The 26,321-nt window shown below is 45.8% G+C and overlaps 1 protein-coding gene across 3 annotated transcripts in view; it reads right to left on the reverse strand.

Annotated features, from left to right (window-relative positions):
• The window catches only part of DHX32 (DEAH-box helicase 32 (putative)), a 48,906-nt gene that overhangs the window by 17,763 nt on the left and 4,822 nt on the right, over positions 1 to 26,321 (reverse strand). For 2 of the 3 annotated variants that reach the window (XM_043926046.1, XM_043926047.1), the window contains exons 2-4: positions 13,907 to 14,405; positions 6,075 to 6,268; positions 886 to 1,258 (exon numbers count right to left, since the gene is read on the reverse strand). In XM_043926046.1, coding sequence (XP_043781981.1) covers positions 886 to 1,258; positions 6,075 to 6,268; positions 13,907 to 14,188 — 849 coding nt within the window. In that variant the 5' untranslated portion in view covers positions 14,189 to 14,405. Of the gene's footprint in view, positions 1 to 885; positions 1,259 to 6,074; positions 6,269 to 13,906; positions 14,406 to 26,321 lie in introns of those variants that run through there. The other variant, XM_043926048.1, reaches the window with a different exon arrangement.

The following is a 26,321-nucleotide window of genomic DNA, read 5'->3' on the forward strand; positions in this document are numbered from 1 at the left end:
AGCTTCCTTTCGGTTTCTGTTTAATCACTGGAAACGCTACGTATTTGGGTCATGGTCTAAAAGGTAGGGCTTTTACTCTTGGAGTGAAATGACGGGTAAGGAGGAAAAGGCCAGGCAGTCAGTCTCGAAGAAGAAAGTCTAACTCTTAAGATTCTGGAGGTTTTTGGATTTGGCCCTCAGAGCAGTGGGAGAGAGAGAAGCAGGGTCAGGGTAACTGCGTGAGACCAATGCCACCCCAAATGGACCCTGACTGTCTGAAAGCAGTAACAGACGCTCAGGTGTACATTGCCAGTTGTTCTTTTGGAAAGACAGCTTCAAGTGAAGAGTTTTCTCATTCATCTTTTTAGAAAAGTGTAGGGAGACAGCCCTCTGGGTGTGCCATAAACTCTAGTGTTCTATCTACTTCTCCACTGACTGCGTAGGAGCACTCCCTGATTCTCTGCCAAGCACTTAGGATATGCTCTGCATCTCCAGCCCTGTTCCTACTGTGAGGGGGGTGCCCGCACCAGTGTGTTCCCTCTGCTGAGAGCGTTCACTGCGAGCCTCTGGGGCAGCCCAGGATCCCGCCTGCCCCGGGGGAAGGAAGTCAGCTCTGGAGATCACCCCCAGGCTCCTCGGACTCCCCCCTCCCCCTCCCCATTCCGTATTTCAGAACAACTCCTGCTTTTAGAATCATTCCCCACTCACCTTTCAAGCACAGGCTTTATCTACTCTTTATTGAAGCTTCTTCCGAAGTATAGAGAAATGAGGTGTGATGGAACCAAACATTTAAACAGCTAATTAGCAAACTGAAAACTGTATGTTATTCAAAGCTTCCCAGCAAGGTTCAAAGGCTCCCAATAAGTAACCTTATTGCTCTGGTAGGTTAGAGTATTACTTACTTACTTGTTCACAGGCCAGAAAGACTACGATGTCACCCTTCTCACCCGAGTGGTGAATTTCAAAGATAAGGCGTAAAATAGACTCAAAAGTCTCCTTCTGAGCCCCACTAAGGTACACAACCTCCACGGGATGCTTGTTTTTCACTTGGATGAGAGGCACGTTTCCATAGTAAGAACTGAGTTTGTTGATCAGGTGAGGTGAGGAGTTAATTATGAGCTTCAGTTCTGGTCTTGCTAGTAACACATCTTTAAGAAGTCCAAGTAACACGTCAGTTGCGATGCTTCTTTCGTGAATATCATCTAAGATGATGACCCCATAGCTACCCAAAAAAGGATTGGACATCATTTCTCTTTGCAACATATCATCAGTACAATACCTACAAAGAGGAAACATTAAAGTTAGAATGCTCTCATGAAAAAGATCAAACAAGAAACTCCTGACATAAGCCACAAAAATGCCTTTCCTGTATCCTTTTGTCTAAATCAGGAGCTTAAAATCTTTATCGGGGCCAAGATTCCTTTAAGCTGATAAAATCTACAGACCTTCAAAACAGAAAAATACATATAAACAAAAATTTTAAGTGCAGTTTGCATATGTTCACCGACCCTCTAAAGACCATCACTGAACCTTAGGTTAGAGACCTCTGCCTTAAATGTTTATTACAGATATTAACAAGAGCTACACGTTCAACGTTTGCCCTGAGTTTTTTAAACAAAAAAGTAATCTAGCAAAATACTCCTGTTGTGTACGAGTCTTCCCCTCTTTCACCAATGGAAGAAGGTCGAGCGGGAGCACAGACTCTTCAGCGGAGCACACACACGTACAAGGATGACCTTCCTGGCTTAGGTTCTTGGCCCGGTGGGTCCAGCAGAAGGACGCTGTTGGTGGCATTTTTTGGGAGATGACGTCACCAAGGTGTGAGCATCGACATGTTTGAAATGTCACCCAAATAGTACCCACACAAAAGCACCTAAAAAGGAATCACCTATTTGAGGGCAGCATGCAAACTGTGGAGTATTCCTGGAGGAGGAAGGGGGTCAGTAGTGATTTTAATGGAATTTTCCAGTAGTTCTTTTTTTTAAAAATAATCACAAATACCTGTTAATCATCCAGAACCATACAAACATCATCTTTCTGACAGTGTTCACATATCTACCTATATTATTCCTTGAGGAAACCAATTCATAAGCTTTATACCAATTTAAGGTATGATTTTATTTGGCCCTGTGGATGGCAGGTCTGAATGGCTATTCTGAGAAGGGCCTGCCTGCAAGGGTGCCACTGGGCAGGCATTTGGGAACTTAGACTTGGACGCGTTCTCACGTTCCCAGAACTGAGGCTTACCGTCTGTAATATGGTCCAACCTGCTTTCCTTCTGGGAGTCTGGAATTTTAGAAACAGCAGGAGGCAGAGGGTGCCTATGTGACCAGCCCCCAGCACAGACCCCTGGCACAGAGTCTCTGATGAGTTACCCTGACAGACAGGACCGCGTTTCACACCCATCGTCACAACTCACAGCTGGAGGGACAAAGCGTGTGCTGGGTGAGTCCTCGGGGAGAGGCTCCGGGACGCCTGCCTGGTTCCTGTGGGCTGCGCCCTGACACCATCTCCCTCTGCTGACCCTGGAAAAATGTCCAGGCCTCACCTAAAACTACAAGACCCAGCAAGCTAGACCTGGCCTTTCGGATGGCTGCAAGGAGATCCAACCAGCCCATCCTAAAGGAGATCAGTCCTGGGTGCTCATTGGAAGGACTGACGCTGAAGCTGAAACTCCAATATTTTGGCCACCTGATGAGAAGAGCTGACTCATTTGAAAAGACCCTGATGCTGGGAAGGATTGAAGGCAGAAGGAGAAGGGGACGACAGAGGATGAGGTGGTTGGATGGCATCACTGACTCAATGGACATGAATTTGAGTAAACTCCGGGAGGTGGTGATGGACAGGGAGGCCTGGTGTGCTGCGGTCCATGGGGCCGCAAAGAGTCGGACACGACTGAGCGACTGAGCTGAGCTGAACTGAAGGGAATACTAAGGATCAATCCTAAAACTTACCACACAAACCTCCAGCTTTCTACATAAGTCAGAGGCCTACTTCTTACCTTATATTAATAAGATCATGTGTACAATGCCTAAGAAAACGCTGTCCCTGATGACCATGTAAAAAGATGGATACATCTTGGAAATATGATTTATACCTTAAATTCTTAAGATTAAATTTCTGAAAGCTAAGAACATAATATAGGAGAGTATAATTAATATATTTTTTAAATTATATTTATTGAATTTGACCTTAAAAATTTGAGAAATTTTTAAAAAAAAAATCTGTGTTCTAGAGGGTTCTTATTTGAAATTTATGTATCACTTCCACAAGATATTGTGATATCTATTAATAGTTCAAAGACTATTTTAGGCATATGATATTCAAGTATCCACTGGTTAGAAAAAAGCCAGAAAAAAGCTTAAAGAAGAACTACATTGTTCTATATAGAATCCAGAAAAATAGCAGTGGCATAAAGATTATATTTACTAAGTGCCCAACAGATTAGATGCTAAGGAGGTACAAAGAAAATGGAAAAGACAATATCAAATACAGAATACTGCCCTCCATAGTCAACAGTCACCCTTAGAGCCTCTTATTTAAATAGCTTTTCAATCTGAACTTACCAATAGCTATGGCGAGTACGCATCTTCCAGGCAGTGAGCGTGGCTGGAGTTGACCTCTTCACCCACCCAGATCGCTAACACGTGCGCTGTGCTCCCACACACCAGGCACGCACGGCAGCTCCCCGAGTCCTCACAACCACCCCGAGCACCTGTGTCAGCCACTGCGGCTCAGAGATGAGGGCGCGTGAGCAGGCAGGTGGGGGGCTGGCGCGAGGCCACAGGTGGGTGGGTGGCAAAGACTCATTTCACAGCCACACCACCTGCCCTTTGGAGCACAAAGCGCCAGGAAGAAAAGAAAGGACGACTTCCTTCTATCAACACAGGGCTTTTCACTAGCTCTGGCCCCTTTGCCTGCAACTCAAACTCTGTGAGCAACAAATCAGAGTATCTGCTGACTCTGCACTGGCTGAGGAATGTCAGGTGGAAAGTGCACCGTCCCAGCAACAAGCGTGCCCGGGGAAGTAAACAGAAAAGACGAGAGGAGGACCAGGCAGCCGGGCAGATGCGGAAGCCACCAGAACCGGCAGCGGCCACTAGATCCCCTCTGCCTTCTAAGATGCGCCTGCGGTTCAGCTCCTCCACACCTTCTGAAGGCCATTTTCTATGTTAAGAAAGGAAAGCTACATGCAGAGAGAGCTAAAGAAAATAGTCAACAGAAACTGTACTCCTGCCTCTGGCTGTAAGGACTGATGCCTGTAGAACTACAGTGCTTCCCCATGATGCATGAAAGCCAAGTCCCTACCCAGAGCAGATGTGTGAAAGGTGAGGCGTGCCTCTGACCTGCGCTGACGACACTACTGGCTTACTCCATAAGTGTTTCTCTCTATGACTTTCTAAAAAAAAATATATATATATATATACACACACACACACACATATATATATGTACACTTGATCTATATTAATAAGATAAAAACACCAAAAGATTTCATATTAAAAGTGACTACATCCAAGAGTCCTTTTCATAAGGTTTGCAAAGTTGAGATGGCAATAAAGATAAAAATACATCTATTAAATGTAAACTAGCTAGTCAGAGCTGTCCTTTAATTAAAAGCATAACCACTTGAAAGGCCACTTTAAAATATAAAGGATGAAAAATGAATCTGCTGAGTGTGGGATCCTTCACCCTTTCAGGGGTGCATGTTCTGCCCAACTCCTCAACTCGTCTGTGAGGTCCCCAAAGCAGGGAGGTTTGTCCGTTTACCATTTGCATAATAAACAGTTTATAAACACACACTAACACAATGACTTGGGGACATCACGGCGCTAATAAAAGCAGGTTACATATCTTCGAGAAGTGCAAGCCCAGTGCTCTTGATGGCAAGATTCCCTATGGTTTAACACCGGCCTGAAGACTGATGTCTTCTACTCTTGAAGGTAAACGTTTGTGGGAAAGCAGCTTCGTGCAAACTGAGTGAGATCTGCAGGCATTCTGGGTGTGAGAAGCACTCTGCCGGGGTCTGCAGCAGCCGGCGGGGACCAGCGCTGGTCTTCCCTTCCATCATTGAGGGTGCTGCATGCCCTCCACGGGACCAGCGCGTCAGACGCTGGGGGTGCCAGTGAGCAGAGACCAGCCCTGCCCACGCTCCTCTGCCGGGCTGTGCAATGCCAGGGATGCCACAGCAGCCTTGCGAGGCCAGCAGGGGGTGTTCCCAGGGGGGTGTGCCCTGGCGCGCTGCTGTGCCCCCAACAGGGTGAGAGACGGGCAGACACACTGCTGCCGAGAACCTCGTCTCAGCCCCGGGGGTCGGGGCGGGCACCGCCCAGGCAGCTGAGGCCCTGGGAACGCCTCATCCTTCCATGAGGGCTGTGATGGGAACCTGCCTGAGAAACTGGCCCAGAGCAGGGGTTTTTTCCACTTTTCTTTTTCCTTCTGCTAAACTCTTGGAACTCGCTGTGTAAAGGAAACTTCACAGTGAAGCTAAAATCAGATAAAAGGACTTTTTCTCCCCCTCACAACTTGTGGGAGCTACTGACAAGGGTCCCTGGAATCCGGAAGCACCGAAAAGTAGAGTTTCAAAAACTCTGCCACCATGAAGGCTGATATGACATTTTACAGAGTCCAGCAGAGAGTTTTCTAATTTACACTAAGGGAGGGTCGAGGAAGTCTATGTGGAGCGGGTGACCTCTGCACAGGGCCGTCATGACGAGGAAATTAGCCGGCCTGGAGGAGCACAGACATCCCGAGCGGACAGAAGAACATATCAAGGCCCATGGACTCAGAGAACCGCGTGCCACCGTGGCTGGCACACAGACAGCTCTCATAGACCCACCAGAGCTGGAGCTCCAGAAGGTCTCTGGGGCCGGCCTAACAAGTCAGAACTTTTCCCTGAGGACTGTGGGGAGATGCGGAAAACGTGTACAGACAGGGGATCTCTGATGGTGTCAGGCTGGTGACAGAGATGAGTTACTGTTACACAAGCTACAGGTGCTTAAAGCAGAGAACGCAAAGAACACGCTCTCCTGGGGCTGCAGAGGGCGAGCCGGGAGCCGTGTGGGGCACAGCACGAGAAAGCCCCCCAGACCAACCTCAGGATGGTTTCACTGGTGCAGCAGTTCTCAAAAGGAATCACGTAGCCGACTTCATGACCGATGTTAACATCCATCTCGTCTGCCACGCGGAGGGCGAGCTGGACGGCCGTGGGCTTGTGGACCTGCGTGCACACCACGCCCCCGTGCTGGTAGTGGACGGAAAGGCAGTACTCGGCGCACCACTGCGGAACCTGCGCGGGACGGGCGGGACAGGGTCAGCCCCACGAGCCAGCGACAAAACCCGAGGGTTCGTCTCACACGTGACTGTTCCTCCCACCCGTGCATCACCAGCGGGCCGCACGACGTGAAACTGAGCAACCCGTGTTTATGCATCGAGTTATTACTAGAAAATAAAGTTAGGAATAAACAGCAGTTGGCACGGACTGTGAAAGTTAGACCCTCAGATGAAAAAAGGAAGATTAAAAAATAAAAGGCAAAGTAAAAAAAATGTTTTTTAACCTCAGCTGTTATGAAAAGACTAATATATTTAAGATTATTATTTTCCTTCTGGTTAAAAGAAAGCACCATCAAAGATACGGCTTTTGGTACCAACTCTTATGCTTTAAGCAATGTAAATATTAAATATCATTTAGATTAAAAATAGTGGTGCAAAATTACAACATTTACATTTAAATCTAAATGATCATAACAAAATAACCAGATAAGCCTACTTTAACTTTCCCTGGCAATAAAAGCTAAAATACACTGGCATTTATCAACTAAATATAATGAAAAATGAGCTCAGTGAGATAACCAACGAATCTTTTCAGATTTAGAAAGAGTCAATTACAAGATGGCCAAGTTATTTCTTTTCAAATCCTTGTACTGAAAATGTACAATAGTTTAATTAATTCTATCAAGTTTATCTGGGTAAGAATTATTATAGTAGAAAGTACTAATTCATTTGTATTCTGCAATCTTTTTAAAACTTTTCTTCTATGTATTACAAATTTAGAACAGTATACACATATATGAATCTACATCTCACACACATATATGTGTATGCAGCAATCTTAGGGCACTGTCAGTAAGTTTTACTTTGTTACATATATTTTTAAAATAAATCATTCTGAGTGCTTTTTAATAGATTCAAGGTATTTAAGAGTTTTGACATTTTTAATTATCTTCAGATTTGCTATTTACTAGACCCACTGTGAGATTCCTAGATTTTACTACTCATTATAACTTGAAAAATAAACATGACTTACCAGAAATCAAGTAACTGCAAAATGAACACCTGCTGTAACTTGCAGATTCCTGATGACTGGAAGTGTAAATGCAGTTCCTCTATTTGAAGACAGGTGTCAGCCTTGTCAACAGGCTGAAAACTAATCAGCAATCATTTACTCAAGGCCGGCTTTGTCTGACTCTTTGTGACTGTATAGTCCGTGGAATTCTCCAGGCCAGAATACTGCAGTGGGTAGCCTATCCCTTCTCCAGGGGATCTTCCCGACCCAGGAATCGAACTGGGGTCTCCTGCATTGCAGGCAGATTCTTTATCAACTGAGCTACGAGGGAAGCCCTTGTTCCACGAAAGACGAGACATTTAACACACGACCCTCAGCAGAGCTGGAACTGAGGCACAGCACAGGGAAGGACAAGGCGCTCCAGTGGACCGAAGTCAGGAGTTCTAGACCTGACCGGCCACTAGCTTCTGATTTGTAAATCATGATTTCGCCAAGCTTCCACTCCCTTTCCTGTAGAACGGGGTGAATGGATGAGAGCCACCCCTCAAAGTCTGAGCTCCTGTGCCGTTTTCTCCACAGGGCTGGCGCTGATTTCCATTTACTCCTAGACACAAATTCTGCAAGGTCAGACTATGACAGGATGCTTCCAATGTCACAAACATCATACAGGCCTGGCAGTGCAACAAACATAAAGCATCCGATGGTCCTCCCTGTCCTTTAGGCCTCCCCCACAGTAGAGCAAATTTTTTCACCTATGAGGCAGAGTACCATTCAGAAATGGGACAGCTCTTCTAAGCATCAGTGAAAATAACCAGTGGGAAGACTGGACACACGCGTGTTGGGCTTACTGTAGGGCTGACTCTGCTGACACAGCCAAGCTGAGAGTTGGAGGTTACAGCTGACTGCAGAGCGCCTCTCTGGGCAGCTCTGACCGCAGACCACGTACCGCCCGTTTCGGCCACGGTCACACACGGATGGCAGCAGGGATGCGAACACAAACTGAAAGGCTTGTCTCTCAACAAAGAGCAGAGACACCTGAAATCGTCTCTCCTAATTATTACAACTTCCGAGCTTCGGCAGGCCTTCCGAATCACTCTAGGCAAGCAAAGGTGCCCTGTGAAGTGTGGGGACATGGCAGGCTCCGAGTCTCGGCTGAAAGAAATGACGGCTCGCCAAGTGCCGGATATGTGAACATTTCATAACCTCAAGGGTTTCAGGCACTAGGATTTCAGCTTCACTGGGCACTCTTGCATTCTTGGCACTCATAACAAACAGCACACCACGACGTGCCCTGATTCTGACTCTCCCCCGGGAGTGACGGCTTCTTTACCCCAACAGTCCCTTCCTCTCCTCACGGGTAACGTGTGCGCCTGTTCGTGTTGCTCTCCAGTTTCTCTTTGGAAGACATCCCTCCCCTCCCCTCTGGCATCTAGAACATACTTTGGTTCTTATCGAAAGTTGCGCAACTTTACAACCATCTTGGTAAACAAGGTAGGAAACTGTTTTATAACTGGAAAAAAAAAAAAAGCCCAACCTACTTACAAATTTACCTGGAAGTTTTGGCAATAGACAACACTCACGTTTAGGTATGTGGTCTAGAATTTTTCCCTCCTAGAAACCAGGACTTCAGATATTTCCATTCTGAGCTCACCTAACGATTTCTGCACATTCTCTCGATCCAGTTATTTCATTTTCATCTTAGGGTGTGGCATGCGGGATCTTTGTCTCCCAACCAGGGATTAAACCCATGCCCCCTGCAGTGGAGGCGTGGAGTCTTCACTGGATGGCCAGGGAAGCCCCCTCAACCTCGCTTTACAGGCCATTTTCTAGACTATGTGATGGGCCTATGTGTTAAAGTCCGCCTCGACCGGGCTCCGGGTGCACAATCAGGGTTGGAGTGGAACCGGCTCTTGGCTCGTATCTCCTCCCTGCAAGCAAGTCACCGGGACCCCGGCCAGTCTGCTGCTACAAGAGCAGGTAAGAGGAGTCCTCCGAGGACCCAGGGTCTAATCTAGATCAAGGCTTCACCGTCTCGGCTTCGTAACTGGAGTTCTACAAGTTGCACCAATTCGGAAAATGATGAAACCAAGACTCTCCATCCCCTACCCCAGGCGACAGGCACGGGGCTGAGCTGCTGGGCTCCGGGAAGCTGGGGCCGGGGTTCTAGCTGGGCCGATCTGGATCCGAACCAGAAGGACAGCCGCCTGTCACGCTGGTGTGGAGCCTCCTGCCCCTCCACCCACGAGGAGAGACTGGGCCCCTCCTCTGGTGGACACTTGAGTAAAGGACAAGAGACAAAAGGGATCTAGGAGACCCAGCACTGCTACAGTTAAACACATTCTAGTCCCAAGGCCCCAAGCCCTCCTTTAGAACCTCTGGTCTGCCCCAGGAAGCCAGTTCTTCTTCTGGGTCACCCAGGGTACAGCTGTGCTGAGGTCCCAGTCACTCCCTCTCATTTAAGCACCAGAGTCAGGGAGCCCAACGTCGAAAGGAACCACGCTATCGTTGCTCAGCCGCTAAGTCGTCTCCCGACTCTCTGTGACCCTGTGGACTGTAGCCCGCCAGATGCCTCTGTCCATGGGATTCTCCAGGCAAGAATACTGCAGTGGGTTGCCATTTCCTCCTCCAGGGGGATACTCCCAACCCAGGGATCAAACCCGTGTCTCCTGCATTGCAGGTACCACTGAGCCACCTGGGAAGCCTGAAAGGAATTTTAAGGACCAGCAATTCACCCTAAGGCATGAATCGCTACAACAACATTCCTGCAAGCTGCCTAAGCTGCCCACAGGAACCAGGAGGTCAGAGCTCACTCCTGAGAGAGGGTCCCCTTCTAGAATAAATGTCACACATCCCTGCATACCACAATCTGTATACACCTTGAGTGAACACAAGTAGACTCTGCCAGCAGAAAACAGGGGTAAGTTACAGGTGTTAAAAGCTGAAGGTGTTAAAAGTGAACACGTTCTATAGCATCCAGCTTCTTAATTTAGGCTAAATCTCAGGTATGTCTTGCTTATTCAGCTCACTAACCCATCCATGTCATGGGAAATTTCAGGACAAGTAAAATAAGACAGCTCCAAAAATATTTCATTCTCTTTCAGGCTTTTTCATAAACTTGCTCCAAAAAAAGGTAATAAGAAAAGCTCTCTAAACACATGAAAAGCTGTCCTCTTTTCCAGAGGTCAGTCACTAAATAGCCTTCCATCCCACCTGCACCAAAGAGAGATGGAATTTTTAAGATCCAGCAGAACACCCGTGGTCCTCTTTGAAAGGCTTGAGGCTAAAGTCACACTTCTCTTTGAAAGATTTAAAATGCTGAGGATAAAGAAAATAGTCTTGGAAGCTCTTTTAAAAAAAATAACCAAGTTGTTTCCATAATTAAGGAGACAACCAATGCTTTCATTATTTAAATTGGTTTAGAAGAGGCCCCCAGTCTCATCTGAATACTACTTTGATTTCTCCCACTCTGAAGACACATACTGCCTTCACACTTAACAGAAACAAGCACGATTTATTAAAATGATCAAGAAGTTAAAGATGACAAGAGAAACCACTGCTAGGTATTAACGTATTACAGGGTAACAATTTTTGCCCTTTAAAAGCACACATTCTAAAAGAAAACTCAAGTATAGATAAAATTTTCTTTTAAACGACTGTGTAGGTAGCAGTTCTGAAACTAAATTTTGAGAATTCTAAGACTGACCAAGCAACTGTAAGTAATGAGAGCTGAGTTTCCCACAGAGAAGGAAGTTACAGACATGGAAACGGGGAAGGCGCGGGTGAGTGCTGACGGCTGAACTGGAATCAGAAGCATCAGCAGGAACCCATGGTTTTTAAGGAGAGAGAGACAGAAATACAGATAAAACAGAAGTATGGATAGGGAAAGAAATACAGAGAAGTGAAGAGAAAGAGAGAAACTGAAAGAGCTAGAGAGACAGAGAAGGAGAAACAGCTTTGGAGCTAGAAAGACAGAGGGGTGTGCACAGACACACGACAAATGTTAATTTCCTCTCTGCTCACTGAGAGGGCCCGAGAGCAATGATAAGCCAGCAGCATCCGACTTCTGACACATCTTGGGCTTCCCTTCTGGCTCAGCTGGTAAAGAATCTGTCTGCAATGCGGGAGACCTGGGTTCGATCCCTGGGTTGGGAAGATCCCCTGGAGAAGGGAAAGGCTACCCACTGCAGTATTCTGGCCTGGAGAATTCCCTGGACTGTAGCCCATGGGGTCGCAAAGAGTCAGACTCGACCAAGCAACTTTCACTTCACTTCACTCAGTTTTTAAACATGATTCTCCACTAAAAGGAACCACCAGAGCTCTTTGGGGAAAATGGCTTTTTCTAAGACTGGAACAAGGAGCATACTAGATGAGCCTGTAACACCTTCCTGGGCCAGAAAGCAGAGGCGTGCTCAGAGAATGATGTCAGAAGGACACAGAAGTCATTCCGAAGGGACGCAGGCCACATTAGGAACAGATTGAGCAACAAAATAAATGGGCTTCGTAATGAACTATCACCCACAGGGTAAGAACTCAAGAGCCCACACTGACATAAATAAATGAATAAATAAATAATGAAGGCGAAAAAGCTCAGTTTTACAGAAGAATTCCAAACACTGAATGTAGAAGGAGTCTCAGAATTAGGAAAATCACCATTTGGTTACTACCATGTAATAACGTCAAAGGTGAGAATTATGCCAGGACCCTGAGATCGGCAGGCGGATGCGTGAAGAGGGGCAGCCCGTACACGGTCTCCAAGCATCTCCCCAGATATTTTAAATGATTGGGGGAAGATCGTACCTTTACAAAAGACATCAGGACAGTCACCACCTCGTCAAGTTCCCAGATTTAACACCACCAGTCACGGGAAAACCCTGCTGTCCCCTGCGGCGAGGTCCTGGGGAGACACACAGCACTTCTGTGCCCTTCCCGCCTCCAGTGCAGACCTGGAGTCTAACGCAAAGGAAGCACCAGACGGATCCAAACTGAGGGAGGTTGTGCAAAACACCTACCACCCTGTCCTTCGCAAAAATGCCGTGGTTGCGAAGGACAGGGAAGGGCTGAGAAGCTGCTTCAGATCAAAGGTGATTAAGGAGAAAGGACAAGGAAAGGCAGTGTAACTGTGGGCTGGAGTCTGAACTAGAATTTTTTTTTTTTTAAATTACAAAGGTCCCTAGTGGAAAAACTTATGAAATTTGAATATTACAAGTTAGATTTCAGTAATTTTATTGTGGCTAGCCCTGTTTTCAGTAGGTACTGCTGAAGTATTTGCAAGTAAAGGGGATCATATTGTCAACTTACTCTTAAAAGGCTCAGAATAAAAATGTGTGTGTGTGTGGAGAGCGAGAACGATAAAGAAAATCTGGTAAAATGTTAACTTTGGTGGAATCTCAGTCAACTGTATGTGGAAAAATCTTTGTACTACTGTGCAACTTTGCATAAGTCTAAAATTTTTGCAAAATTAAAACTCCAAATCATTTTTTAACTTGCCACTTGTCCACAGAAACCAGGAAAATTACACTCCTTCAGTGTTAATCATTAGCTTCTTAGGACAGACTGAAATCATTCATCGTAGCAACAACCCATCATAACAAAGGGAAAATCATAATACACCCTTGATATTGGCGGTTACAAACTAAATTAAAGGGGGAAAAAAAACACCTGTGATTCATTTCACCTCACTTCAAGTTCCATTTAGAACAAGGCAGGCTCAGAGGCAGTAAAACCTGGAAACAGCAAAGTGTAAAGAGTTCTCAGAATGCCAAGACAGTCACGTGACATTCATTAGACAAATGATCACATCCCTCTGGGCCAGGGTTTCATCATCTGAAAAATGCAGGGGTTCTATCAGATTATTTCTGCAGTCTACTCTGTTCATCATGAAAATCTGTAAATTCATTTCATAATAAAAATACTTATCGCTTGCTTTACAAAATATAGATCTCACTCAAACCTCGAGTTCAAATATAACAACAACAAACTGGTCAATAAGTCGTCACTAACTTTCTACGCTAATTGTTTCATCCTTTTTCCTTCCTCCAAGCAAGAATACTGGAGCAGGTTGCCATTCCCTCCTCCAGGAGATCTTCCCGACCCAGGGATCGAATCTCTGTCTCCTGCATTGGCAGGCGGATTCTTTACCACACTGAGCCACCAGGGAAGCCCTCCGATATTTCTCAGAGCTTGGAAAATAAAGATTTCCTTGTGTTTTTAACTTTCCATAGCTTGACCAACGTCACCAACAAGCACATCCATGCATTCTGAGTATCAGACTGCTAGACATGTAAACATGGCAGCTTATTCCAAAACTCACCGTGGGCCAGTAACATCTTTTAAAATACAATATGCACAACAGAATGCTTTTTTTTTTAACAACAAAATAAGCTGAATAGATTTTTCTACTAACGAAAGTTCAGTGGTACAATAAATACGATTAATATCCACTACGTATTAACTTTTATTCAGCTGGCTTTCATAAAGGAAATCAGCTTAAGTAACTTATCTGATGAACCTGAATTGCTAAGGTTCCTTTCTGCTTTGTTTTTCAGTTTAGACAGTATCATCCTTACAACAGAACACTGCTGTGACGCTGTAATCATCTGTACAACATCCAAAGCCAACGGTGTTTCTGCAGGGGCTACTCACCTGAGAGCTCTTGCCGCACTTCGCGTCTCCCGAAACGATCACAATTTGACTCTGAAGCAGCTTCTCCATAAAGGAGTATTTTTCCTTCCATATTGGAAGGTCTTCTCTTTCTTTCAGAAGTTTATAGTAACGTGATGAATACGGCAAGCCATCGAAAGGGTTAAGTTCCAAGTCCTCACAGGCCAGAACTCCCTCCTCATCCCCATCACTGGAATCCAGGGACTCGGGGAAATAGCGTTTTTCGGACGAAGAGTTGGGACATTCCAGGGCTGCTGCTTCCATCTTGTCCAAGGGAGCTTAAGCCGCCGGCATCCTCCTGCAACAACCCACTGCAAGCAGAGCCGCCTCTGTACACCAACTCAGACGTCCCAGCCTGCGGGACTGCAGGTCAAGGCTCTCGCCCGCTGAACTCCTGTGGGCTGCATCCGCTCTCTGCTGCGCTGGCTCGCTCCAGCACTCTTCTGCGCGTTCACTGATGGTCGATAAACCTAGATGCAAACTAGACCAGAAGCAAAGTCAGGTACGCAGACACACGAGATGCTCAAAAGAAAAAGCAACAGGCATCCCAAAACAAAAGCCTGATTTTTTCCTGTTAACGGGTTACTGTCTGGCATTTTTGCTGTCTGTTTAAAAGGCCAGGAATAACGCAGGCTCGCTCTTCAGGTCTGGCTGGTTGCATTTCTCTCTGGCCGGTTTGGAGCACGAGCCCACCCGGGACCTGGTTCTCTCTGCTGACCCCTGTCCCAGGTCCCCGCACGTTGATTGACAGCAGAATTGGGAGCAACAGGCGGACACTGTGAGTGTGAGGCTCCATCACGTGGTCACTAATCCCACCACAAAGGAGACGCCAGACCCTCTAAAAGGGAAACTGTTGAGGGCCTGGCGCGTGTTCCCCCACATTGGCTTCAGAAGGTCTACTATTTATTTATTTAGTTTAAAAGAGTATTAAATTTTCTTTTTCATTTTACATTTGCCTGTGCTAATTTACAAAGCCAAGTGAGTGAATTTATTATTTTTTCCCATCTGAGGCTATGCTAGCTTTGCTTAATGAGGTCTTTTATTTGTTTAACTACACCAGAAATTTCAAGCATATTTCTTGAGATTCCTGGGTCTTAAGCCCAACATGTTAGATTTAAGAGGCAACAAATTACAACACTTAATTTAAATGAAGAAGAGAAAAACTGCCTAAGAAAGTGTAAAATTTACACTAGGAATAGTCTGGATGTGTCAGGGAAGGGATCCTTTCTTTTCCAATCACCAGTGGTTTTTAAAAAATTCAATCAGTATTGCTGGAAATAAGCACCTTTTCACATTAACCAAGGGAAAACTAAAAGCAAAGAAAAACTCAAGTTAAAAAAACGCAGAATAAAATACATTTCATGATATCTTGTCACTCAGATCACTCTTTATGGCAGCTCATTTATCAGAACTATTGCTCGAGATTGCCAGAGTTAGTAGTCTCAAACGGCTAGCTTCTAACCATAAGTAATAAAAAGAAAACAAAACAAAACACTTCTCCACTGGTCAAGTCAGGCTCCAAGGAAACAGTCCATCACTTAGGAAACACTCCTGAGTGCCTTTCCAGGGCTTAAACTAACAAACGAGGCACTGGTCACACACATAAGGATACTCTGGGGGTAGGACGAGGGCTGGGATAGAACTTTTTAAAAGTCACAGGTCACAAGAGGGAGAAACTGATCGCTAGGGAGGGGAAAGAATGTTCTAGCTCTATAAGGGTAAGAAAGTGAAGTCCCTCAGTCGTGTCCGACTCTTTGTGACCCCGTGGCCTGTAGCCTAAGAGGCTCCTCTGTCCATGGAATTTTCCAGGCAAGAATACTGGAGTGGGTTGCCATTTCCTTCTCCAGGAGATCTTCCTGACCCAGAGATCGAAAACCCTGGTCTCTCACATTGCAGGGAGACACTTTACCATCTGAGCCGCCAGGGAAGCCCAGTATGAGGGTAGAGTTCTTCAAAATTCATTCTGAAAGCCACTGTTTCAAAATTATAATGGAACTGTCAAGGTGTGATAATACAGGTGTAACACGCATTAACTCCACAATTCTGCGTGGAGACCAGACCCACAGAAGAGCTCCAAAAGCACAGGAGCCTGAGATCACAGGACAGGCTGACTGCGAAGGCGCCCGAGGACCACAAAGTCTACCGCTTAAGAGAAGGTAACGCTTAGGTTTAGGTTCAATTTTCGCATTGTTCTGATTAGAATCCCTTCCAAGGGATCTCATCATACATGTAAATTAAATTACTGTTACTATGACTGATGATTGCCTTAGGTACTATTTCTGAATTGTTTTATCTTAAAAAAAAAAAAAAGAGCAGCAGCGCTATTACTATTACCAAATATGTGTCCTTGAAATGTTTCTCTTGCAGTACTCCCTAAAAGTGTAATCACCTTGTAATTAAAGTAAAATCTTACTTAGACAGTACTGACCATGTTGAATCCTCGGGGAGCAGTCACGTTTTCTGAATGGGCATCTGTCTAAGGCTGACCTAGCCTCTTTTTACACAAACCATGAGTAGAGATACACATCACCCACTTATCTGTTCTGCTGATTCAGAGATGACCCATGGAGCAGTGGACTCTACTTCCTCTCCCTGTGAATCTGAGCTGGCCCCGTGACTTGCTGTGACCGCCAAGAATGCAGTGAAGTGATGCTGGACTACTTCCGAGGCATTCAACTGCTTGAAAACACTCTCCCTTGGAGCCAGCTGTCATTCTGTGAGGTGGAGAAGCCACTAGGAAGAGACCGAAGCTTGGCGTCTGCTGACAGACGGCACAGCCCGCCACCCACGTGGGCGAGCGGTGGAAGGCGCCCCACCCCGGCACGGCCTCTGGATGACCACGGGCCCGGCCGACGGGGCGTCCGGGCGAGGAGCAGCTGCGGGAACCCAGTCACCTGGAGAACCACGGGACGGGCCACCAAGTTCCAGCAGCAGAAAACCAGGCTTCTGCCGGCTAGACAGAGCATACTCGGGATTTAACTTTTTCTTCATGACTCAAGGTCCGTTGGAGAAGACTCAAGAGTCCCTTGGACTGCAAGGAGATGCAACCAGTACATCCTAAAGGAAATCAGTCCTGGGTGTTCACTGGAAGGACTGATGTTGAAGCTGAAACTCCAATACTTTGGCCACATGATGAGAAGAGCCAACTCATTGGAAAAGACCCTGAGGCTGGGAAAGATTGAAGGTGGGAGGAGAAGGGGACGACAGAGGATGAGATGGTTGGATGGCATCACCGACTCGATGGACATGAGTTTGAGCCACCTCAGGAGTTGGTGATGGACAGCGAGGCCTGGCGTGCTGTGGTCCAAGGGGTTGCAGAGTCGGACACGACTGAGCGACTGAACTGAACTAAACAAGGGCACCAATACACTGGTTCCTGTAATAGAATGAGGTTTCCAGGTTTCCCTGCAGTGACGCGGGTCAGAGGCCAGACTGCGGCCACAGAGTCCTCCTTCCCCGGGGATGTGGCCCCCATGTCACACCGTCACTCTCCCCGGTGAGGCCCCCGCCTGCTTCTCTAACCTGCTCTCCTACGCGGCGCTTAGAACCAGTCAGCCTTGTTGGACAGAAACGCCTGTGAAGGCTGAGTCCACACAGGGCTCTACGCTGAACCCGGCGGGTCTGAAGGGTAAAGCTGTGAAGCCCGTGACACCTATTTGCAGTTCTCTTGGGGCCTGTTTTTCTTTCTTTTGGTCTATCTTTATTTATTTGGGCTTCCCTGGTGGCTCAGTTGGTTGGTAAAGAATCCGCCTGCAATGCAGGAGACCCCGGTTGTATCCCTGGGTCAGGAAGATCCCCTGGAGAAGGGAAAGGCGTTATAACCACTCCAGTATTCTGGCCTGGAGAATTCCATGGACTGTACAGTCCATGAGGCCACAAAGTGTCAAACACGACTGAGCAACTTTCACTTTATTTAATTGGAGGATAATGGGCTTCTGCCGCACAACGCCACGAGTCAGCTGTAAGCATGTGTATGTCCCTTCCCTCTCGAGCCCCCCCACCCCCTCAGCCCATGCCCCAGGTCATCACAGAGCGCCACGCTGGGCTCCCTGAGCTAGACAGCGGCTTCCCACTGGCTATTTTACACAGGTCGTGTGTAAGTGTCAAGGCCACTCTTCTGATCTGTCCCACTCCGTGTGTGTCCACAGACCCTTTTACTGTCCTATGGACGGAGTTCCCGATTTGGAAGGGCGAGTGGCTGAGTTCTGAGCCCACCAACTCGCACGACAGACACACACACCTCCCCTCTCTGATTCAGCAACTGGCGGGAGCCGTGTCAATCACTTCCTCCTGGTCACTGTTTAATCACTCAGTTCTGTCCGACTCTTCGCGGCCCCATGGGCTGCAGCCTGCCACGCTCCTCTACTCATGGGATTTCCCGAGCAAGAATACTGGAGTGGGTTGCCATTTCCTTCTCCGCGGGATCTTCCTGACCCAGGGATTGAACCTGAGTCTCCAGCATTGGCAGGTGGAGTCTTTACTATTGAGCCCCAGTTTCTCCCAGATATAATTAAATAAACACAAGAAATTCATGTCCTGGCCTTTGGCAAATTTAATAGTACCAAAACCTAAATAAGGGAAAACAAGTAATACAGGCTACACATCACTCAAAATAAAATTTAATAAAATCTATCCTGTTGTCAATATAAACTACATTCTATGACGAGAATTTTAAATCTGAAAGCAAACTGGCATTTGCTCATTTTTCAAAGCTATCCCACATGAGGCTGTAGATCACATAATTTGCCTGCCCTCTGAAGTGAAACTATTACAACTCTTAAATGAGCATTTATGAAAATAATACACTATCCAGCATAAAACGAAACCACCTCACCAAGAAAAGAATCAGAAGTTAACACGTGGCTAACGAGCTACACGTTGGCCATTTATATTTTGGTTCTGGGCCAGTAATGCTAGAAACATAAATGGAGTCCATAGACAAGGAAGGAAAAGCTTTCAAGGGACGAAGTCAAATAAGCTGGTGAGATTTGTCCTGAGTGACTGTTTCACTGTCTGATGCTCCCCTTCTGCATTTCCCCCATAGAACATCAGTGGGCTCCTCACGCCTACCAGACCCTCACCTGTACAACCGCGGCAACTGCCCAGGCCTGGCGCCCCCCAACACTCAGTCTCTGGACCTCTTCTCTCTGTAAAAGGGCCGGGGAGGTCTCATCCTGTCTCGCGGCTTTAATGCCACCGCATGTGGAGGTCTCCCTGTTTATACGTCCCGTCAAGCCTCTCCCCCTGAACTCCAGTATCGTGTATTCAACTACCTACGAGTCATCTCCAACGTGGATACTTGGCAGGCATTTCAAACTTTACGAACCTGAAGCTGAGAGCTGACATCTGCCCCAAAGTCATACACCCGGTCCTCTCATCTTCTTCCTTTTAACTGCTCAGACCCCCAAATCTGAACTTATTCTTCATTTTTCTTTATCTCTGATCCATCAGTGGGTGTGCTAGAGAGAACAGCAGCATCCAAAGATGTGCGTGTCCAAATGCCTGGGATCTTCATTATGTACTTTGCTTGACAAGAGGACTGCAGATGTGATTGAGTTGAGGATCTTGGCTGAGGGAGATCGTACTGGTGGGTCTGAGCTAATCGCAGGGTCTGAAAATCAGAGACCCCTTCTCAGGTTTAGTCAGAGGGGATACGACCATAGAAGAAGGGTTGGGGAGATGCGATGCTGTTGGCTCTGAGGGAGGGCGAGCTCGTGAGCCACGATGTGGTGACCTCTAAAAGCTGGGAAACCAAGGAAAGGAATTCTCTCCCAGAGTGTCTAGAAAGCAGCACAGCCCTGCCTGATTTTAAAGTAGTTGGTGAACATTTAAAAACAAGTATTTTAATTTTTATTTCTTCATTTGGCTGCGCTGGGTCTTAGTCGCAGCACGTGGGATCTCTAGTTGAGACTTGCAGCATAAACTCTTAGTTGGGGCCTGTGGGATCTAGTTCCCTGGCCAGGGGTCCAGCCTCAGCCCCCTGCATCGAGAGTGCAGAGTCTGAGCCACTGGACCGCCAGGGAAGTCCCAAACCACGACGAACTAACTTCTAACCGAAGCAAATTAGGATAATAAATAAATCACCACTAAATTTGCGGTAATGTGTTACAGGAGCAATAGTTAACTTATACATCTGGTCATGCCCGTTCTACCTTCAAAACATATCAAAACCCCCGTAACTTCCACCATGAACAGCTGGTCTGAGCCACTGTCCTCTCACCTGGATTACTGCGACAGCCTGGTGACTTGTCTTGGTTCCACCTTTAGTCCTTGCAGTAGTCAAAGTGATCCTGGCAAAGTCTACTTAGGGCTCCTCAGCTCAAAGAATTTCTCATGATTTAGAAATTTCACCTTGCTCCAGGGAAAAACCGCAATCCTTAACAGGACCTGCAAGGCCTGTGGGATCTAGAGGCATCACCTCCCTGCCCCAGTTTCCCCGGCTCCCTCTCTCTCTCACACTTCTCTATTCACGCGGATCCCTTACTGTTCCCCAAACACACGGCACACGCCTGCCTCGCGGACTTCATACCCGCTCTGCTCTCCGCCTGAAACGCTCCTTTCCTCAGATACCGAAATGGCCAGCTTCCTTATTTTCCTAAAGACCTACATCAAATGTCAACTCTGCCAGTGGGGGCTTCCCTGCCACGGGTCTGCCGTGTCTGAACTTTCACCCACGCCCCTGTGCCCCAAACCCACTCCCCTAGCTCCTTAACCTGCACTGTTTTCCTCTTTACATTTGTTTACTGTTGGAGCCCTCCACCGGAATACAAGCACCTCAAGGCGGGGAGGTGTCTATTTTTCTCCCCGCCTTCACGGCAGAGTTGGCACATGGAAAGCATTCAACAAATATTTGCTGAATGAATGAGCAAATGATGTTGCTAGCCCCTCAGGGTACTGCTGTTCAACTATCCAGGTTGCCCTCTATTCGGTCAGTGACCAAGTCCTTCAAAACTTTGCCGTGTTCTGTTCCGTCCATCGCGTCTTTCATCTGACGCCGGTGAACACCTGCCTTTCTCCCCAGGCTCTCCACTGCAATTTCTCGTGTACAGATCTGCACTTTCATTATATTACTCTACTTAAAGTTCCAGTTAGCTTGCTACTGCTGCATCAATAGAGCAGAAACACTTCCATCGGGAACTCACTATGTTTCTGGATTTCAGTGACTTTTTTGCCCCCGAATATGACCCAGGGTCACCTGGTATTTTTAAAGGGTATGGCCTGAGAGTCTGGTGAATTAGCATATCCATCAACTGAAATATCTGTGAGCTCTTAAGTTTTCCCATGCACCATACACCTAAATAACAAACCAGCTCCTTTTTTCCACATTTCTTAAAGCTGCTTTTTTCTTGATGACTTGAGAAGAGTAATTGTGTAGAAAATCACAGTTATACTGAGATTCACACAACAGCATGCCTCAATCTTGCTCCAGCGGACCCCCGATCTTTCGGGTCACTTGTAAATAACCAGTGTGAAATGACAACATCCCTAAGGATCAGGGAGCTACTGAACCATCTGTACTACACACTATCTTTCTTTTCAGTCTCAAGACTCGAACCATTACTGAGCTATATCCTCTCTGGCAATTTCCACAGTCTGAACCCGGATACAGGGGGTACTTGATTAGCAATTAGAGGTTGAATCACCTTCTGTCCTTTGGGGATTTCATGATTTTTAAGAGTAACATCTGATTGTGTTTTATTACAGGTGTTATTCTCAATCTAATAGGTTTTCTCTAATCTCAAGTCTTCTCATCTTCAATGCCTGTATTTTCATGTCTTCCATTTTCTTATTCAACCAGTATTTGGGTGTCTACTAAGTATCTGGCCTGTGAACACACGAGTGACACGTGAACAGACAGGGACTCTTAATCTTGTAGTCAAGTAAGTAAGACTTCCTGGTGGCTCAGACGATAAAGAATCTCTTGCAATGTGGGAGAGCCGGGTTCAATCTCTGGGTTGGGAAGATCCCCTGGAGAAGGGAATGGGTACCCCCTCCAGTATTCTTGCCTGGAGAATCCCATGGACAGAGGAGCCCGGTGGGCCACAGTCCACTGGGTTGGAAAAAGTCAGACACATCTAAGTGACTAACACTTTCACTTTCGTTCAAGTAAGTAAAAGAAGGAAGAATAACAGGTATGTAATAGAAAAAAGAAAAGATCCGGGGACAGGTAAGTTCATAGATGATACAAGGGCCAAATCAGAAAAGACTGGATAAGCTATGGGAAGGAGACTGTTTTATTTTAAATGCCATGGGTCTAACTCAGTCATTTCTTGATTAAAATTTCTATTTTTTAAACATTTTGCTTTTCTTTACAATTGTGCTAAATCTGTTACTCAATTTTCTAAATATTATCTATGTTTTTTTAATATCTACCTTCAATTTTCTTAATTACTACTGCATGACAGGTTCTAGGAGAGCTGGTGCCCACTGAATGTAATGGCAGAATGGAATGGATAGTGCAGTTATGAGCTAGCTTACCAAATAGGGCAGGAAGAGAAACCAGTGAACCACATTCAATGAAACATTATCAGAAATATTAAAAACTAAGCACCACTGCTTGACTATTTAAAATTATTTTCACAAAGGTCTGTGAAAATAGGTCTTTTCTATGATCTAATTCACAGCCTATCCTTTTTCATCTCCACTGCTTAGGAAAAGTGTTCTGGGGAAAACACACATATACAAACACCTTGCCTTTTAAAAAATTATTCTTTTAATGTGACTTCCAAATTTGTTTTGACACTATTTATGTGACCAATGCGTTTTTCTTGATGAACTTGTGCTAATTTTTATTGAAAGTTTTAAAATAATTTAATCACTATTTAAAGTCTCTTCATAGTCTGCAGAAAAGGAAATTTACTTATCATTCACATGTTTGCAAACAGGATTAAATGCAGACTCAGTAATTTCTTAAAGATCCCAGAGGACGTCCGTGGTGGTTCAGTGGTTAAGAGTACACCTTGCAATGCACAGGACATGGGTTCGATTGCTGGTCCAGGAAGATCCTGCGTGTCGCAGAGCAACTGAGTCCAAGTACCACAATCACTGGGCCTGTGCTCTGGGGCCCTTGAGCCACTAGTGAAGCCCAAGCGACCAGACCCCAAGTTCTGCAGCAAGAGGAGCCGCCACAGTGAGAAGCCTGTGCCCACAGCAAAGAGCAGACCCTGCTCGCGCATCCCGAGCAAAGGCTCCCCGCACAGCTACAAAGACCCAGCACGGCCAAACATAAACAAGCAAATCTTTCTCATAGATGTGAATCTGAGCAAACTCCAGGGGACAGTGAAGGACAGGGAGGCCTGGCGTGCTGCAGTCCACGGGGTCGCAAAGAGTCGGACATGACTTAGCGGCTGAACACCAAACAAGGGGAGCAGCTTAGTAAAAGCAAGCACGTGTCCATGTGGAAACTCTGAACAATGCTGGAACACTAACGCAAACTCAGCACATGTACTCAACACATTCACTCAGGTTTTCACGTGGCGTCCTCTAGCTCTAGGTTTACGATAGATTTCCTAAGGTCAAGATCCACTTCTGAGTCATCTCTGCAGAGTCTACACAGTAACATAGGCCTTTGCAAAAATTATGTGACCAATACATATTAGCTGAAATAATAAACAATATACTTGTGAACCATGATGATAAGGTTTAGAACAAAGGAAGGTTAATGAGGCATTACAAGTGAATAATGACTGTCCTCAGGATAGAGGGCTGTTATTTCTTTGGAGAACAGGATCATTAGTTCCATATTCCACACCAACTCTATTCAAAGTGCTCGTTTGTGACAAGGTAAGGAGCCTGCACCACAGTGTAAATTAACCAGCTGCTTCCTTCCCTGAAGAAGTCTTGCTATTACCCTGAACTAAACAGTATGATTAGGGCCACAATCTATTTACACTCTGGCACCAGCTCCTAATCTCACTGCAAACCAGTAAGAGTCTGTGGACTGACACTGGTCTGCACACCGCACTTTGAAAACAATGGTTCCATCCAACCACTGAAGCTGGACTAGTACTAAAGATAACAATAACGATAATGAGGATGATTCTACCAATTAGCCTTTACGGAGTGCTTACTGGGCGCCAGATGCTATAAGTACTTAAGCACTTTATATGGATTATTTCATTTAAACTCTTAAGGACCCCATGAGGGTTTACTTTATTATTTCCATTTTTTTAATGAGGAAATTTAAGCCTTTAGAAGCTTAGTTAATTCACTCAGCTTTGAGCCGCTCCGCTGGGGTAGAGCAGGTGCTGAAGTTCAGCAGTCTGCCCTCAGCTTCGCCCCACGTATCTGTCCCAGGTACGGGTCCAGTGTGTGCTCAACCACGTCGCACCACACTGCTCCCGGACTGCGGGAAGATCGACAGCAGGCTCCCGCGGCAACACTCTGGGGTAGAGGACCACTCGATATTACAGGAGGTATCAGGCAGGGTGGCCGGGAAAACGTACCATATGACGACCGTTCTTTCATGGAAAGGAAAACATAGTTGTAATCACCCATATTGAGAGTTACAGTCAAATACCCAATATGGAAACTTTACTTTCCATTTACTTTTCCATTCTATTTTAATCAAAAACAATGGACTTAACATAACTGGGCTTTTAAGAAGATTACTCCTTTGCTTTCCTTTGTTTTAATTGGCTCAGCACGCCCAAAAAGCACATCCTATTGTATACTGTCATCCTGCTTATTTAACTTCTATGCAGAGTACATCATGTGAAATGCCGGGCTGGAGGAAGCACAAGTTGGAATCAAGATTGCTGGGAGAAACATCAATAACCTCAGATATGTAGATGACATCAGCATTACGGCAGAAAGTGAAGAAGAATTCAAGAGCCTCTTGATGAAAGTGAAAAAGGAGAGTGAAAAAGCTGTCTTAAAACTCAACACTGAAAAAACAAAGAGCATGGCATCAGGTCCAATCACTTCATGGCAAACAGACGGGGAAACAATGGAAACAGTGACAGACTTTTATTTTCTTGGGCTCCAATGTGGACGGTGACCGCAGCCATGAAATCAAAAGACTCCTTGGAAGAAAAGCTATGACAAACCTAGACAGCATATTAAAAAGCAGAGAGATTACTTTGCTGACAAAGGTCTGTCTAGTCAAAGCTACGGTTTTTCCAGTAGTCATGTATGGATGTGAGAGCCGAACAATAAAAAAGGCTGAGCACCAAAGAACTGATGCTTTTGAGCTGTGGTGCTGGAGAAGACTCTTGCGAGTCCCTTGGACTGCAGGGAGAGCAAACCCATAAACCCTAAAGGAACTCAACCCTGAGTATTCACTGGGAGGACTGAAGCTGCAGCTCCAATACTTCGGCCACCTGATGCGAAGCGCTGACTCATCAGGAAAGACCCTGATGCTGGGAAAGACTGAAGGCAGGAGAAGGGGACGAGAGAGGATGAGATGGTTGGACGGCATCATCAACTCAATAGATATGAATCTGAGCAAGCTCTGGGAGTTGGTGATGGACAGGGAAGCCTGGCGCGCTGCAGTCCATGGGGCTGCAAAAAGTTGGACATGACTGAGCGACTGAATAACCTTGGTTTCTAGCAGAAGAGCTTGGCGGGTTGAGAAGAGTCAGACACAACTAAGCATTATCACAATAATAACAACAGTATACCAAACACAGCTTGAATAATCAATCCTGCACAATTTCTTTCAAGAATCCTACATTCTCCTGGTAATTTGCACATACAGAAAGACTTTCCAAGCTCAATCAATGTTTGTGCATCATAATAACATATTACTCCCTACATGTAAGTCTATAAGTCAAGGGTTTTGTTAGAATTTCAAATAGCTGGGCCACTCAGTGCTTTTCAACACTATTTTGATGACTATTTTTACCAGATAATATTCTAAAAACTAACAGTTGAGTAAAAGCAAAGTTAATAATGTACGCTAAAACATTAATTTGACTTATTTATGCAGTCTAGTTAGATATCTGAACAAATGCGTGAGCCAATCAAAGCTGAAAACTAAAAATAGGCTATTGCCAGTCTCCCTAAGGAATTCACCATATTTATTTTACCTACAACATACACAAAATGAACTTTTATACAACTTCTTTATCAAAGATAGTATTGCCTGGGGCATTATCATACCTCCTGAAGTTACATTTTACTTGAATTGTTGCTCTAAATGGAGACTGTGAAACACAAAAAATATGAGGAGCGTTTTGCACAAAGTGTGTGTATGTGTGTGTGTTCAGTCAGTCGTGTCCGACTCTTTGTGACCCCATGGACTGCAGCCTGCCAGGCTCCTCTGTCCGTGGAATTCTCCAGGCAAGAATACTGGAGGGGGCTGCCATTTCCTCCTTCACGCTAACAAAGTAATGGGTAGCCATTCTGCACCAACTTTATTAAAATAAGAATCAGTTGATAAACTATGTTGTGCACT

Source organism: Cervus elaphus, chromosome 15 (genome assembly GCF_910594005.1).
Source record: "Cervus elaphus chromosome 15, mCerEla1.1, whole genome shotgun sequence".
NCBI lineage: Eukaryota > Metazoa > Chordata > Mammalia > Artiodactyla > Cervidae > Cervus > Cervus elaphus.